Genomic DNA, 15,650 nt, shown 5'->3' on the forward strand with positions numbered 1-15,650 from the left:
CTGTCATAGTAGAACACCCAAACAGTATATTTGACCTCTTAGCCTCCCTATCACATCAAAACGTTTCACTGTCACAGTAGAACACCCAAACAGTATATTTGACCTCTTAGCCTCCCTATCACATCAAAACGTTTCACTGTCACAGTAGAACACCCAAACAGTATATTTGACCTCTTAGCCTCCCTATCACATCAAAACGTTTCACTGTCACAGTAGAACACCCAAACAGTATATTTGACCTCTTAGCCTCCCTATCACATCAAAACGTTTCACTGTCACAGTAGAACACCCAAACAGTATATTTGACCTCTTAGCCTCCCTATCACATCAAAACGTTTCACTGTCACAGTAGAACACCCAAACAGTATATTTGACCTCTTAGCCTCCCTATCACATCAAAACGTTTCACTGTCACAGTGGAACACCCAAACAGTATATTTGACCTCTTAGCCTCCCTATCACATCAAAACGTTTCACTGTCACAGTAGAACACCCAAACAGTATATTTGACCTCTTAGCCTCCATATCACATCAAAACGTTTCACTGTCATAGTAGAACACCCAAACAGTATATTTGACCTCTTAGCCTCCCTATCACATCAAAACGTTTCACTGTCATAGTAGAACACCCAAACAGTATATTTGACCTCTTAGCCTCCCTATCACATCAAAACGTTTCACTGTCATAGTAGAACACCCAAACAGTATATTTGACCTCTTAGCCTCCCTATCACATCAAAACGTTTCACTGTCATAGTAGAACACCCAAACAGTATATTTGACCTCTTAGCCTCCCTATCACATCAAAACGTTTCACTGTCACAGTAGAACACCTAAACAGTATATTTGACCTCTTAGCCTCCCTATCACATCAAAACATTTCACTGTCACAGTAGAACACCCAAACAGTATATTTGACCTCTTAGCCTCCCTATCACATCAAAACATTTCACTGTCACAGTAGAACACCTAAACAGTATATTTGACCTCTTAGCCTCCCTATCACATCAAAACGTTTCACTGTCACAGTAGAACACCCAAACAGTATATTTGACCTCTTAGCCTCCCTATCACATCAAAACATTTCACTGTCACAGTAGAACACCTAAACAGTATATTTGACCTCTTAGCCTCCCTATCACATCAAAACGTTTCACTGTCACAGTAGAACACCCAAACAGTATATTTGACCTCTTAGCCTCCCTATCACATCAAAACGTTTCACTGTCACAGTAGAACACCCAAACAGTATATTTGACCTCTTAGCCTCCCTATCACATCAAAACGTTGCAAGCAGGCAACAACAAAAAAAATAACAACAAGGACAAATGGTTTGATGAAGAAGGCAAAAACCTAAGAAAGAAATCGCAAAACATAGAGACCCAGAAAACCTGAGCCTATTCCTTTCACTATGGTGAATCACTAATACAGAAATACACTACGGGAAAAGAATGAACAGCACTTCAGAAATCAGCTCAATGTAATTGAAGAATCTATAGAATCTAACCACTTCTGGGAAAATCGGAAAACTCCAAACAAATAACAACACGAAGAGTTATCTATCCAAAATGGAGATGGATAATGAATGGATAAACCACTTCTCCAATATGTTTGGCTCTGTAACAAAGAACAAACAGCGTTCTTTGTGATAGAATAATGTTAGTGGCGGTTTGAGTAAGATGGCGGACTGAACACAAGAGGTGCAGATCGCCTCAAGAAGAAAAAAAATTCAATATCTGTAAGTTTGACTAAATATGAGCACTTCAGAGATAGAGATGGTGATAGACCCCGGTCAAGAGAAGTGAACCGTTGTGAGATACTGTATTCTGTCTGTGAGTGGTGACTAGGACTCCCAAAGAGATCCAATGTGGTCATTTATCCGCATATAGATCACCTGTCACTAACGTCATGCAGCCTGTCATCGGAAGCTAATGTAGGTTAGGCTGAGACTGTAGCTAGGTACATGCTGCCATGAAGGAGTAAAACATCTCTCAGTCTAAGATAATACAGTAAGAGAGGTTTATGATTTCCCCAGATTTGTTATGCGCTAACGACCATGTTTATCGGGACCATTTTGTTCTGGCCCACTTTTCAATGTAGTGGTCTCAGTCTTTTCAAAACCTCTTACAGTACCTCCACCTGTAGGCAATAGGGCCCCTGAGATGTAGACTTGTCCATTTAATTTACAAGCAAAGTGCCACATCACATCAGATCACTACTACCACGGTAATTTTGAGTAGAAGGTCCTGATAATCACTACTACCACGGTAACGTTGAGTAGAAGGTCCTGATAATCACTACTACCACGGTAACGTTGAGTAGAAGGTCCTGATAATCACTACTACCACGGTAACGTTGAGTAGAAGGTCCTGATAATCACTACTACCACGGTAACGTTGAGTAGAAGGTCCTGATAATCGCTACTACCACAGTAACGTTGAGTAGAAGGTCCTGATAATCACTACTACCATGGTAACGTTGAGTAGAAGGTCCTGATAATCACTACTACCACGGTAACGTTGAGTAGAAGGTCCTGATAATCACTACTACCACGGTAACGTTGAGTAGAAGGTCCTGATAATCACTACTACCACGGTAACGTTGGGTAGAAGGTCCTGATAATCACTACTACCACAGTAACATTGAGTAGAAGGTCCTGATAATCCCTACTACCACGGTATCGTTGAGTAGAAGGTCCTGATAATCACTACTACCACGGTAACGTTGAGTAGAAGGTCCTAATAATCACTACTACCACGGTAACGTTGAGTAGAAGGTCCTGATAATCACTACTACCACGGCAACGTTGAGTAGAAGGTCCTGATAATCACTACTACCACGGTAACGTTGAGTAGGAGGTCCTGATAATCACTACTACCACGGTAACGTTGAGTAGAAGGTCCTGATAATCACTACTACCACGGTGACGTTGAGTAGAAGGTCCTGATAATCACTACTACCATGGTAATTTTGAGTAGAAGGTCCTGATAATCACTACTACCACGGTAACGTTGAGTAGAAGGTCCTGATAATCACTACTACCACGGTAACGTTGAGTAGAAGGTCCTGATAATCACTACTACCACGGTAACGTTGAGTAGGAGGTCCTGATAATCACTACTACCACGGTAACGTTGGGTAGAAGGTCCTGATAATCACTACTACCACGGCAACGTTGAGTAGAAGGTCCTGATAATCCCTACTACCACGGTAACGTTGAGTAGAAGGTCCTGATAATCACTACTACCACGGTAACGTTGAGTAGAAGGTCCTGATAATCACTACTACCACAGTGACGTTGAGTAGAAGGTCCTGATAATCCCTACTACCACGGTAACGTTGAGTAGAAGGTCCTGATAATCACTACTACCACGGTAACGTTGAGTAGAAGGTCCTGATAATCACTACTACCACGGCAACGTTGAGTAGAAGGTCCTGATAATCACTACTACCACGGTAACGTTGAGTAGGAGGTCCTGATAATCACTACTACCACGGTAACGTTGAGTAGAAGGTCCTGATAATCACTACTACCACGGCAACGTTGAGTAGAAGGTCCTGATAATCACTACTACCATGGCAACGTTGAGTAGAAGGTCCTGATAATCCCTACTACCACGGTAACGTTGAGTAGAAGGTCCTGATAATCACTACTACCACGGTAACGTTGAGTAGAAGGTCCTGATAATCACTACTACCACGGTGACGTTGAGTAGAAGGTCCTGATAATCACTACTACCACGGTAACGTTGAGTAGAAGGTCCTGATAATCACTACTACCACGGTAACGTTGAGTAGAAGGTCCTGATAATCACTACTACCACGGTGACGTTGAGTAGAAGGTCCTGATAATCACTACTACCACGGTAACGTTGAGTAGAAGGTCCTGATAATCACTACTACCACGGTAACGTTGAGTAGAAGGTCCTGATAATCACTACTACCACGTGACGTTGAGTAGAAGGTCCTGATAATCACTACTACCACGGTGACGTTGAGTAGAAGGTCCTGATCATCACTACTACCACGGTGACGTTGAGTAGAAGGTCCTGATAATCACTACTACCACGGTAACGTTGAGTAGAAGGTCCTGATAATCCCTACTACCACGGTAACGTTGAGTAGAAGGTCCTGATAATCACTACTACCACGGTAACGTTGAGTAGAAGGTCCTGATAATCACTACTACCACGGTAACGTTGAGTAGGAGGTCCTGATAATCACTACTACCACGGTAACGTTGAGTAGGAGGTCCTGATAATCACTACTACCACGGTAATTTTGAGTAGAAGGTCCTTATAAGCATGCAAAAAATATACCATACGTGAGTCATTCATGTCTTTCTCCCCCATAACCCTTTGCAGGTCCTAGTGCCACCAATCTTATAATAGGCTCCATCGCCGGTGCCATCCTGGTGGCTGCCATAGTGCTGGGGGGGACCGGATGGGGCTTTAAGTAAGCAACACACCACATGCCTCTTCTCCATGACTCTGGCATCCCCTGCTGTTGCATATAGACACCAGTGTTTGAGCTCCTGCTACAGAATACGGACATGGACTCAGGGACAAACAGACACACACGCACACACGCACACACGCACGCACACACACACACACACACACACACACACACACACACACACACACACACACACACACACACACACACACACACACACACACACACACACCTGATACAGAATGGGACACACACACATACCTGATGCACGTTTGTCCGATGTACCATCACTTGCACAGTAAGCAGTAAACACACACTGACATGTTTTGAAGTCATCTTGCATGTGTTCATGATACCTTTACTTTTCTTAAAGGTCCACAATCAATCATATAGGGTGAATAAATAACATAGAGATTATGTTGGGGGAGAGGTTGGGCATCTGTGAGTTTGTGGCAGAATCTCAAACTGATAAAACGGGCACAGTGCAAAGTTTGACATGCATGTTCAGTACAGTTACTAAACCTGCGAGCTAAGCAGAATAATCATTAAATCAGCTAGGAGCACTTGGAGACCAAACTGTTCTTTCTACTAATCTAGTATGTGCATTAAGATTATACTGTAGATTCTTGACACATTCAGATTATAGCTCCTTGACACATTCAGATTATGGCTCCTGGACACATTCAGATTATAGCTCCTCGACACATTCAGATTATAGCCCCTCGACACATTCAGATTATAGCCCCTCGACACATTCAGATTATAGCCCCTCGACACATTCAGATTATAGCTCCTTGACACATTCAGATTATGGCTCCTGGACACATTCAGATTATAGCTCCTCGACACATTCAGATTATAGCCCCTCGACACATTCAGATTATAGCCCCTCGACACATTCAGATTATAGCTCCTTGACACATTCAGATTATAGCTCCTTGACACATTCAGATTATAGCTCCTGGACACATTCAGATTATAGCTCCTTGACACATTCAGATTATAGCTCCTTGACACATTCAGATTATAGCCCCTCGACACATTCAGATTATGGCTCCTGGACACATTCAGATTATAGCTCCTTGACACATTCAGATTATAGCCCCTCGACACATTCAGATTATAGCTCCTGGACACATTCAGATTATGGCTCCTGGACACATTCAGATTATAGCTCCTTGACACATTCAGATTATAGCCCCTCGACACATTCAGATTATAGCTCCTTGACACATTCAGATTATAGCCCCTCGACACATTCAGATTATAGCTCCTTGACACATTCAGATTATAGCCCCTCGACACATTCAGATTATAGCTCCTGGACACATTCAGATTATGGCTCCTGGACACATTCAGATTATAGCTCCTTGACACATTCAGATTATAGCCCCTCGACACATTCAGATTATAGCTCCTGGACACATTCAGATTATGGCCCCTCGACACATTCAGATTATAGCTCCTTGACACATTCAGATTATAGCCCATCGACACATTCAGATTATAGCTCCTGGACACATTCAGATTATGGCCCCTCGACACATTCAGATTCTAGCCCCTTGACACATTCAGATTATAGCTCCTTGACACATTCAGATTATAGCTCCTGGACACATTCAGATTATAGCTCCTTGACACATTCAGATTATAGCTCCTTGACACATTCAGATTATAGCCCCTCGACACATTCAGATTATGGCTCCTGGACACATTCAGATTATAGCTCCTTGACACATTCAGATTATAGCCCCTCGACACATTCAGATTATAGCTCCTTGACACATTCATATTATAGCCCCTCGACACATTCAGATTATAGCTCCTTGACACATTCAGATTATAGCCCCTCGACACATTCAGATTATAGCTCCTAGACACATTCAGATTATGGCTCCTGGACACATTCAGATTATAGCTCCTTGACACATTCAGATTATAGCCCCTCGACACATTCAGATTATAGCCCATCGACACATTCAGATTATAGCTCCTGGACACATTCAGATTATGGCCCCTCGACACATTCAGATTCTAGCCCCTTGACAGATTCAGATTATAGCTCCTTGACACATTCAGATTCTAGCCCCTTGACACATTCAGATTATAGCTCCTGGACACATTGTGTTGTGTTCACTAATCTGAGGCATCAAGTGCCAGTCGCTCACTGGTCAACCTGTTGTGTTGGGCAACAGGGGTGTTACACACCATTAATCTAAAGAAAGAAATGGAGTTGATAAATATAGTTCAGCCACCAAAGCATGCCAGTTAGCAAAGCATCATGTTTGTCACCAAAACATTTATTTCTGCATGTTTACTTGGATAAGGTCAGTTCATTGCACAAAGGCTGAGCCTAACCCAGGATGACATGCTCCTGGGTTACCATACTCTTATCACTACCATCATCTTTTTCTCACTCCGGTACGAGGGTTCGAGGGTGAGAGTTTAAGCGGAAGTGGTGAGAGAGAAGCCAGGGCCATATTGTTGGCCGCAGCCTTTGTGTCATGGCTGGCCACACCCACCTGGATGGCCAGGCTCCGCCCTAGAGCAGAGCAGGACTCCCGGACCCGCCCACAACAGCTGCCATTGCTGCCTGCTTCACAGACCTGGTACACACACGGCGCATTGTACTGCATGACCCACCACGCACATCAATAGAGCCATCTCCAACTGGCCTACTATTGAAACAGGTGCATGACAGACTGCTAGAAGCCCTACATCAAGCCACTGACAGAGAGGTTATGCACCAACTCATGTTGTTGGTGTTATCTTGTCGTTGTTGTTGTCGTCTTTGTGGTTGTTGTTGTTGTTGATGTGTCGTTGTCTCCTCTTTCCCTCCTTTTATAGAGTACATTTTTGTTGGTTCCCCAGATGCTAATGTTTTGAATGGAACAAATGTGTATTTTCCTGTCAAAGATGGTAATGAGAGATTTGTGTCCTCTCCTTGTCCTTGTGTTTTGGAAAGCTAACTGTATGCCACATGGACTAGCACAGCCTCTTCTCATTGCCTCCAGCACCATGCTGTGGTTGCTAATGAGAAAAACACTAAATCAGTGTCATTGCAATGCAGACTAATTTACTCACGGTCTTTCTGAAAAATAAACAACCATAAAAGCACTGCACATACCAATAGTTAACGTACCAATAGTTAACGTACCAATAGTTAACGTACCAATAGTTAACGTACCAATAGTTAACGTACCAATAGTTAACGTACCAATAGTTAACGTACCAATAGTTAACGTACCAATAGTTAACGTACCAGTAGTTAACGTACCAATAGTTAACGTACCAATAGTTAACGTACCAATAGTTAACATACCAATGGTTAACGTACCAATAGTTAACGTACCAATAGTTAACATACCAATAGTTAACGTACCAGTAGTTAACGTACCAATAGTTAACATACCAATAGTTAACGTACCAGTAGTTAACGTACCAATAGTTAACATACCAATAGTTAACGTACCAGTAGTTAACGTACCAATAGTTAACGTACCAATAGTTAACGTACCAGTAGTTAACATACCAATAGTTAACGTACCAATAGTTAACGTGCCAGTAGTTAACATACCAATAGTTAACGTACCAATAGTTAACGTACCAATAGTTAACGTACCAATAGTTAACATACCAATAGTTAACGTACCAGTAGTTAACGTACCAATAGTTAACATACCAATAGTTAACGTACCAGTAGTTAACGTACCAATAGTTAACGTACCAATAGTTAACGTACCAATAGTTAACGTGCCAGTAGTTAACATACCAATAGTTAACATACCAATAGTTAACATACCAATAGTTAACGTACCAATAGTTAACATGCCAGTAGTTAACGTACCAATAGTTAACATACCAATAGTTAACGTACCAATAGTTAACATACCAATAGTTAACGTACCAGTAGTTAACATACCAATAGTTAACGTGCCAATAGTTAACGTACCAGTAGTTAACATACCAATAGTTAACATACCAATAGTTAACGTGCCAATAGTTAACGTGCCAATAGTTAACGTACCAATAGTTAACGTACCAGTAGTTAACATACCAATAGTTAACATACCAATAGTTAACGTGCCAATAGTTAACGTGCCAATAGTTAACGTACCAATAGTTAACGTGCCAATAGTTAACGTACCAAATAAATACCAGGAATCTACTCTCCAGTGACGTCATTGAAGACCTTAGCTGCAGTGAACAGTCCATTATGAAACCACCAGATATGACTGCTGTTGTCTTAGAGATGAGTGTGGCTGCTTCTCCAATGTGCACTTACTGTACCACCATAATCTGTAATATACCAGACATTAACCCCTGTCTTCTTTTCCGACTCTCCCATGAACGTGAAGAAATGTGAAGAAGCGAAAGTACGACCCCAACGCCAGCGCCATATAAGGTTGGAGGAGAGGTCAGCGGGCACAGAGGAAACCTTCTGGGCTTCCTTAGTACTCTACAGCTGGACTTACTGCGGAGGATTTTTTGGGCATTAGATTTACTTGAAAAATACATAGAGGACAATTTAACATTATCCATCTTAGTCATGTAGAGATGTAGCCTTTTTCAACCCTAACAACCCACCTAGCAACCTCACCCACCTACCTAGCAACCCACCTAACAACCTCACCCACCTACCTAACAACCCAGCTAACAACCCCACCAACCTATCTAACAACCCATCTAACAGTCCCACCCACCTAACAACCTCACCCACCTACCTAACAACCCACCTAACAACCCCACCCACCCACCTAACAACCACACCCACCCACCTAACAACCACACCTACCCACCTAACAACCCCACTCATCTACCTAACAACCCCACTCATCTACCTAACAACCCCACCCACCTAACAACCCCTCCACCCACCTAACTACCCCACCCTCCTCCCTAACAACCCCACCCACCTACTTAACAACAACACTCACCTACCTAACAACCCCACCTACCTAACAACCCCACCTACCTAACAACCCCACCCACATACCTAACAACCCCACTCACCTACCTAACAACCCCACACATCTACCTAACAACCCCACTCACCTAACTAACAACTCCATCCACTCACCTAACAACCACACCCACCCACCTAACAACCCCGCTCACCTAACAACCACACCCACCCACCTAACAACCCCACCTACCTAACAACCCCACTCACCTACCTAACAGCCCCACCCACCTAACAACCCCGCCCACCTCCCTAACAACCCCACCCACCTACCTAACAACCCCACTCACCTACCTAACAACCCCACTCATCTACCTAACAACCCCACCCACCTACCTAACAACCCCACCCACATAACGAACAACCCCACTCACCTACCTAACAACCCCACTCATCTACCTAAGAACCCCACTCACCTACCTAACAACCCCACTCATCTACCTAACAACCCCACTCACCTAACTAACAACTCCACCCACACACCTAACAACCCCGCTCACCTAACAACCACACCCACCCACCTAACAACCCCACCCACCCACCTAACAACCCCACTCACCTAACAACCCCACCAATGGCGGACTGGCCGTCAGGAGCCCCGGGACATTCCTGGTGGCCTGAGGGTCGTTTGGGACTGCTGTGAATAGTCAACTTGACCAGCGATAAAATAGCAAGCAGGAATTAGTTGACGGAGAATCCACGAATCAGGCGCGACTCTCACACTCTTGCTGCAGTGTCCCAGTGCCAAAAATGACCTCAGGTCTCTCCACGTCACACATAGCAACCGTCTACCTGCTTCTCTACCGATAACATTTTAGATAAGTCGCACGGCAAAATGGTCAGAAAGGGAAAAGTGGAGCAGAGAGGGAGAGAATAAAAAACAGAAAGGCCTTTGCCACAGTCAAAAACACTAGCTAAAACACACACACACTGACACAAACACGTCACCCAGCATGGCTAGCTAAGTAGCCTAGCTAAAAGTAGTGACACAATGGCAGGTAGGCTAAACAGTTTGCACGTCTTACATCTTCGTGGAGGAATTATATCATAGCAATGAATGCAACATAGCGATCATAATATGACATTGAAGGCAATATGTTTCAACTAGTAAAACATAGTAAACCTAGACTATGGACTTGCCAGGATTCGGTCATGACTCATGCCACATAAGCGAGGGAAAGTGCACATCCACTGTACAGTGAAACAGGCTACAGTAACCTAACCATAATGCATCCATGAACGTAACACAGCACAGTGTGACACAGCACAGGCAATGACAAAGATCATTAGCGCCATTAGTACCAGCATTACAATTTACTACGATAATATACAGCTCTGGGGGAAAATTAAGAGAACACTCCAAATTAAGAGACCACTCCAAATTAAGAGAACACTCCAAATTAAGAGACCACTCCAAATTAAGAGACCACTCCAAATTAAGAGAACACTCCAAATTAAGAGAACACTACAAATTAAGAGACCACTCCAAATTAAGAGACCACTCCAAATTAAGAGAACACTCCAAATTAAGAGAACACTACAAATTAAGAGACCACTCCAAATTAAGAGAACACTCCAAATTAAGAGAACACTCCAAATTAATAAGAGAACACTCCAAATTAAGAGACCACTCCAAATTAAGAGAACACTCCAAATTAAGAGAACACTCCAAATTAAGAGACCACTCCAAATTAAGAGACCACTCCAAATTAAGAGAACACTCCAAATTAAGAGAACACTACAAATTAAGAGACCACTCCAAATTAAGAGACCACTCCAAATTAAGAGAACACTCCAAATTAAGAGAACACTACAAATTAAGAGACCACTCCAAATTAAGAGAACACTCCAAATTAAGAGAACACTCCAAATTAATAAGAGAACACTCCAAATTAAGAGACCACTCCAAATTAAGAGAACACTCCAAATTAAGAGACCACTCCAAATTAATAAGAGAACACTCCAAATTAAGAGACCACTCCAAATTAAGAGAACACTCCAAATTAAGAGACCACTCCAAATTAAGAGAACACTCCAAATTAAGAGAACACTCCAAATTAAGAGACCACTCCAAATTAAGAGACCACTCCAAATTAAGAGAACACTCCAAATTAAGAGAACACTACAAATTAAGAGACCACTCCAAATTAAGAGAACACTCCAAATTAAGAGAACACTCCAAATTAATAAGAGAACACTCCAAATTAAGAGACCACTCCAAATTAAGAGACCACTCCAAATTAAGAGAACACTCCAAATTAAGAGACCACTCCAAATTAAGAGACCACTCCAAATTAAGAGAACACTCCAAATTAAGAGACCACTCCAAATTAAGAGAACACTCCAAATTAAGAGACCACTCCAAATTAAGAGGCCACTCCAAATTAAGAGAACACTCCAAATTAAGAGACCACTCCAAATTAAGAGGCCACTCCAAATTAAGAGAACACTCCAAATTAAGAGAACACTCCAAATTAAGAGACCACTCCAAATTAAGAGAACACTCCAAATTAAGAGAACACTCCAAATTAAGAGACCACTCCAAATTAAGAGACCATTCTTAATTTTTCCCAGAGCTGTATTAATGTACTGATACACTAATGATAGTATGATAATAGAGTATTTTCTTTGTAAAGGTGGAGGAAGGAAGCAGCAGCAGCACTAGAGCTTCAGGTGCTCCTGCAGAACTGGAGGAGGTGGTCAGTTCAGAGTCAGACTCAGAGCAGGAACCTTCAGCTACAATTTAAGAGCACAAACCTAAACATGTAGGCTATGATTGTAGATTAATATGTGCTTTATTTATGAGATTATCAGTAGGACTGTAATCGGGGGCCATACCTTGTACATTTGTATGTGCTATGATTGGTGTATTCCTAGAGAGTTTATGAGGGGGCACCCATAGCCATAGCATACCTTGAAAACTCAGTGTTCAGATAGGCTACTAGTTGGTCAGTCCCAAATGTTTGCATTTTGTCATGTGGGTAACTTTCTTCTGAATTATTGTTTCAGTCCGCCCCTGAACCCCACCACCTAACAACCCCACCCACCTAACAACCCCACCACCTAACAACCCTACCCACCTAACAACCCACCCACCTAACAACCCCACCACCTAACAACCCTACCCACCTAACAACCCTACCCACCTAACAACCCACCCACCTAACAACCCCACCCACCTAACAACCCCACTCACCTAACAACCCCACCACCTAACAACCCCACCCACCTAACAACCCCACCCAACTGCCTAACAACCTACCTAACAACCCCACCCACCTATCTAACAACCCCACCCACTTACCTAACATCCCACCTAAAACCCACCCACCCACCCACCTAACAACCCCACCCACCTACCTAACAACCACACCCACCTACCTAACAACCCCTCCCACCTATCTAACAACCCCACCCACTTACCTAACAACCCACCTAACAACCCCACCCAACCACCTAACAACCCCACCCACTTACCTAACATCCCACCTAACAACCCAACCCACCCACCTAACAACCCCACCCACCTACCTAACAACCCCACCCACCTTCCTAACAACCACACACACTTACCTAACAACCCACCTAACAACCCCACCCACCTACCTAACAACCACACCAACCTTCCTAACAACCCCACAAACTTACCTAACAACCTACCTAACAACTCCACACACTTACCTAACAACCCCACCCACCCACCTATCAACCCCACCCACCTACCTAACAACCCCAAACAATCCTACCCACATACCTAATAACCCCACCCACCTAACAACCCCACCCACCTACCAAACCCCAGGGTTTGGCCGGCAGGGATATCCTTGTCTTATCGCGCACTAGCGACTCCTGTGGCGGGGCGCAGTGCATTTTGACCAGGTGGCCAGGTGTACGGTGTTTCCTCCGACACATTGGAGGACGCACATATAGGTTGGATGTGCGTTGTGTCAAGAAGCAGTGCGGCTAGGTTGGGTTGTGTTTCGGAGGACGCATGGCTCTCGACCTCCGTACGGGATTTGCAGCGATGAGACAAGACTGTAACTACCAATTGGATACCACGAAATTGAGTAGAAAAAAGGGGTAAAAAAGAATCATCAAAAATAACAACCCACCTACCTAACAACCCAACAATCTAACAACCCCACCAACCTACCTAACAACCCAACAATCTAACAACCCCACCAACCTACCTAACAACCCACCTTCCTAACAACCCACCTTGCTAACAACCCACCTTCCTAACAACCCACCTTGCTAACAACCCACCTTGCTAACAACCCACCTTCCTAACAACCCACCTTCCTAACAACCCACCTACCTAACAACCCACCTTCCTAACAACCCACCTTCCTAACAACCCACTTACCTAACAACCCACCTACCTAACAACCCACCTCCCTAACAACCCACCTTCCTAACAACCCACCTACCTAACAACCCACCTACCTAACAACCCACCTTCCTAACAACCCACCTTCCTAACAACCCACCTACCTAACAACCCACCTACCTAACAACCCACCTACCTAACAACCCACCTTCCTAACAACCCACCTACCTAACAACCCACCTTCCTAACAACCCACCTACCTAACAACCCACCTTCCTAACAACCCACCTATCTAACAACCCACCTTCCTAACAAACCAACAATCTAACAACCCCACCCACCTACCTGACAACCCACCTTCCAAACAACCCACCTACCTAACACACCAACAATCTAACAACCCCACCAACCTACATAACAACCCACCTTCCTAACAACCCAACAATCTAACAACCCCACCCACCGACCTGACAACCCACCTTGCGAACAACCCACCTTCCTAACAACCCAACCATCTAACAACCCCACCCACCTACCTGACAACCCACCTTGCGAACAACCCACCTACCTAACAACCCAACCACCTAACAACACCACCCTGATATCTATAGGCACAGAACTCCTCTCTTCTGATCGCCAGTCCACAGAGGTTCACCAGGCATGATTTCCCTCACAGAGCGTGCATCTCGCTGGCCCTGGCATGTGGAGCCCTCACAAAGAACTGCATGCCAAAGCTATGAACAGCACACAGCAAAAAGAGAGATCTACTGAATCATCAAATGGAGGAGATGGCCTCATAAAAATGGGAAATACAGACCACATTCAATAAATGGAAATATATACATTGGGCAAGATTGTACATAAAAGAGGAACAAGAGTCCAGCTTCTGAATTATAACATATTATAACATATCATTTCTGCTTTGGGTTTATTTTAAGCATGTTGTATAGCGGGTGTTTATGGTAATGTTAATGAAAGAAAACAGGTCCAAAATGCTATGGATAACCAGAGAATGTAATGATCTACCTATTAGGTGTTCAGCAAAGTTATCACGTGGAATGTTTGGATGTTGTCACACACAGAGCACTTTCCCCATAGTCTGTTCCTCTCTCTCACAGTGCTGCAGACATACACACAGTGTGTCCCTGCAGACTAGTTCCACCTGTTGGATCAGGTGGTGTCACTATTTAACAGTCCTCATCAACACCCACTATACTGGCTGGCTTGTGCTCTCATAAACTCTTACTAGAAATCAAGTTCATCTCTGCTGGTACGCTGCATGTATTCACACTATAGTGGAGTGGGCTTATAATTCTATAAGGGAGTCCCAAATCCGCAAGATAAAATATGCTGCTAAAGAAAAGGTGCATGTCAACAAACAAAATATCTACATTTTTTATTTCTATGCAAAGAAAGATGTTGCACAAACATATGGGGTTATTACATGAAATAATGATATCAGTATAAACATGGAATAAAAAAACTCTCCGAATCAGCCAACATTTTGTATTCAGCTATTCCCACATCTCATTTCATTTCGCTTCGAAGTTACTGAAATAAAGAATGACGATGTGCATAATTGAATCAACATGTCCAAGTGAAAAGCGAAAGAGCATCCTTTTACATTTATGGAAGCGAAGAAAATCTATATTTTGTTTTGTTTTTCAATCTAATCTAAATGACTATTCCAAATCTGACATACTGTATGTGCCGAGGCCTCAACAGGTTACTTTACCAGGACTTTAGTTTCCAGCTCAGCTGACAGACAGTTGGTTTGTTCCAAGTGCTGCCATAGCACTGGCATTGTGTAAAACTCCATGTTTAGTCATCATCTCGTGTCCCTATCAACACTGCATCATTGTACAGTTGGACCGACGAATAAACGACTGAAATATTTTA

At 43.3% G+C, this 15,650-nt stretch overlaps 1 protein-coding gene across 4 annotated transcripts in view; it reads left to right on the forward strand.

Moving 5' to 3' along the window:
- Positions 1 to 15,650, forward strand: part of LOC118386444 (disintegrin and metalloproteinase domain-containing protein 23-like) — a 60,474-nt gene extending 44,824 nt beyond the window's left edge. For 2 of the 4 annotated variants that reach the window (XM_052523021.1, XM_052523020.1), the window contains exons 25-26: positions 4,365 to 4,455; positions 8,817 to 15,650. In XM_052523021.1, coding sequence (XP_052378981.1) covers positions 4,365 to 4,455; positions 8,817 to 8,862 — 137 coding nt within the window. In that variant the 3' untranslated portion in view covers positions 8,863 to 15,650. Of the gene's footprint in view, positions 1 to 4,364; positions 4,456 to 6,886; positions 7,149 to 8,816 lie in introns of all 4 variants that reach the window. The other 2 variants (XR_008140220.1, XR_008140219.1) reach the window with 2 other exon arrangements.

Source organism: Oncorhynchus keta, chromosome 7, assembly GCF_023373465.1.
Source record: "Oncorhynchus keta strain PuntledgeMale-10-30-2019 chromosome 7, Oket_V2, whole genome shotgun sequence".
NCBI lineage: Eukaryota > Metazoa > Chordata > Actinopteri > Salmoniformes > Salmonidae > Oncorhynchus > Oncorhynchus keta.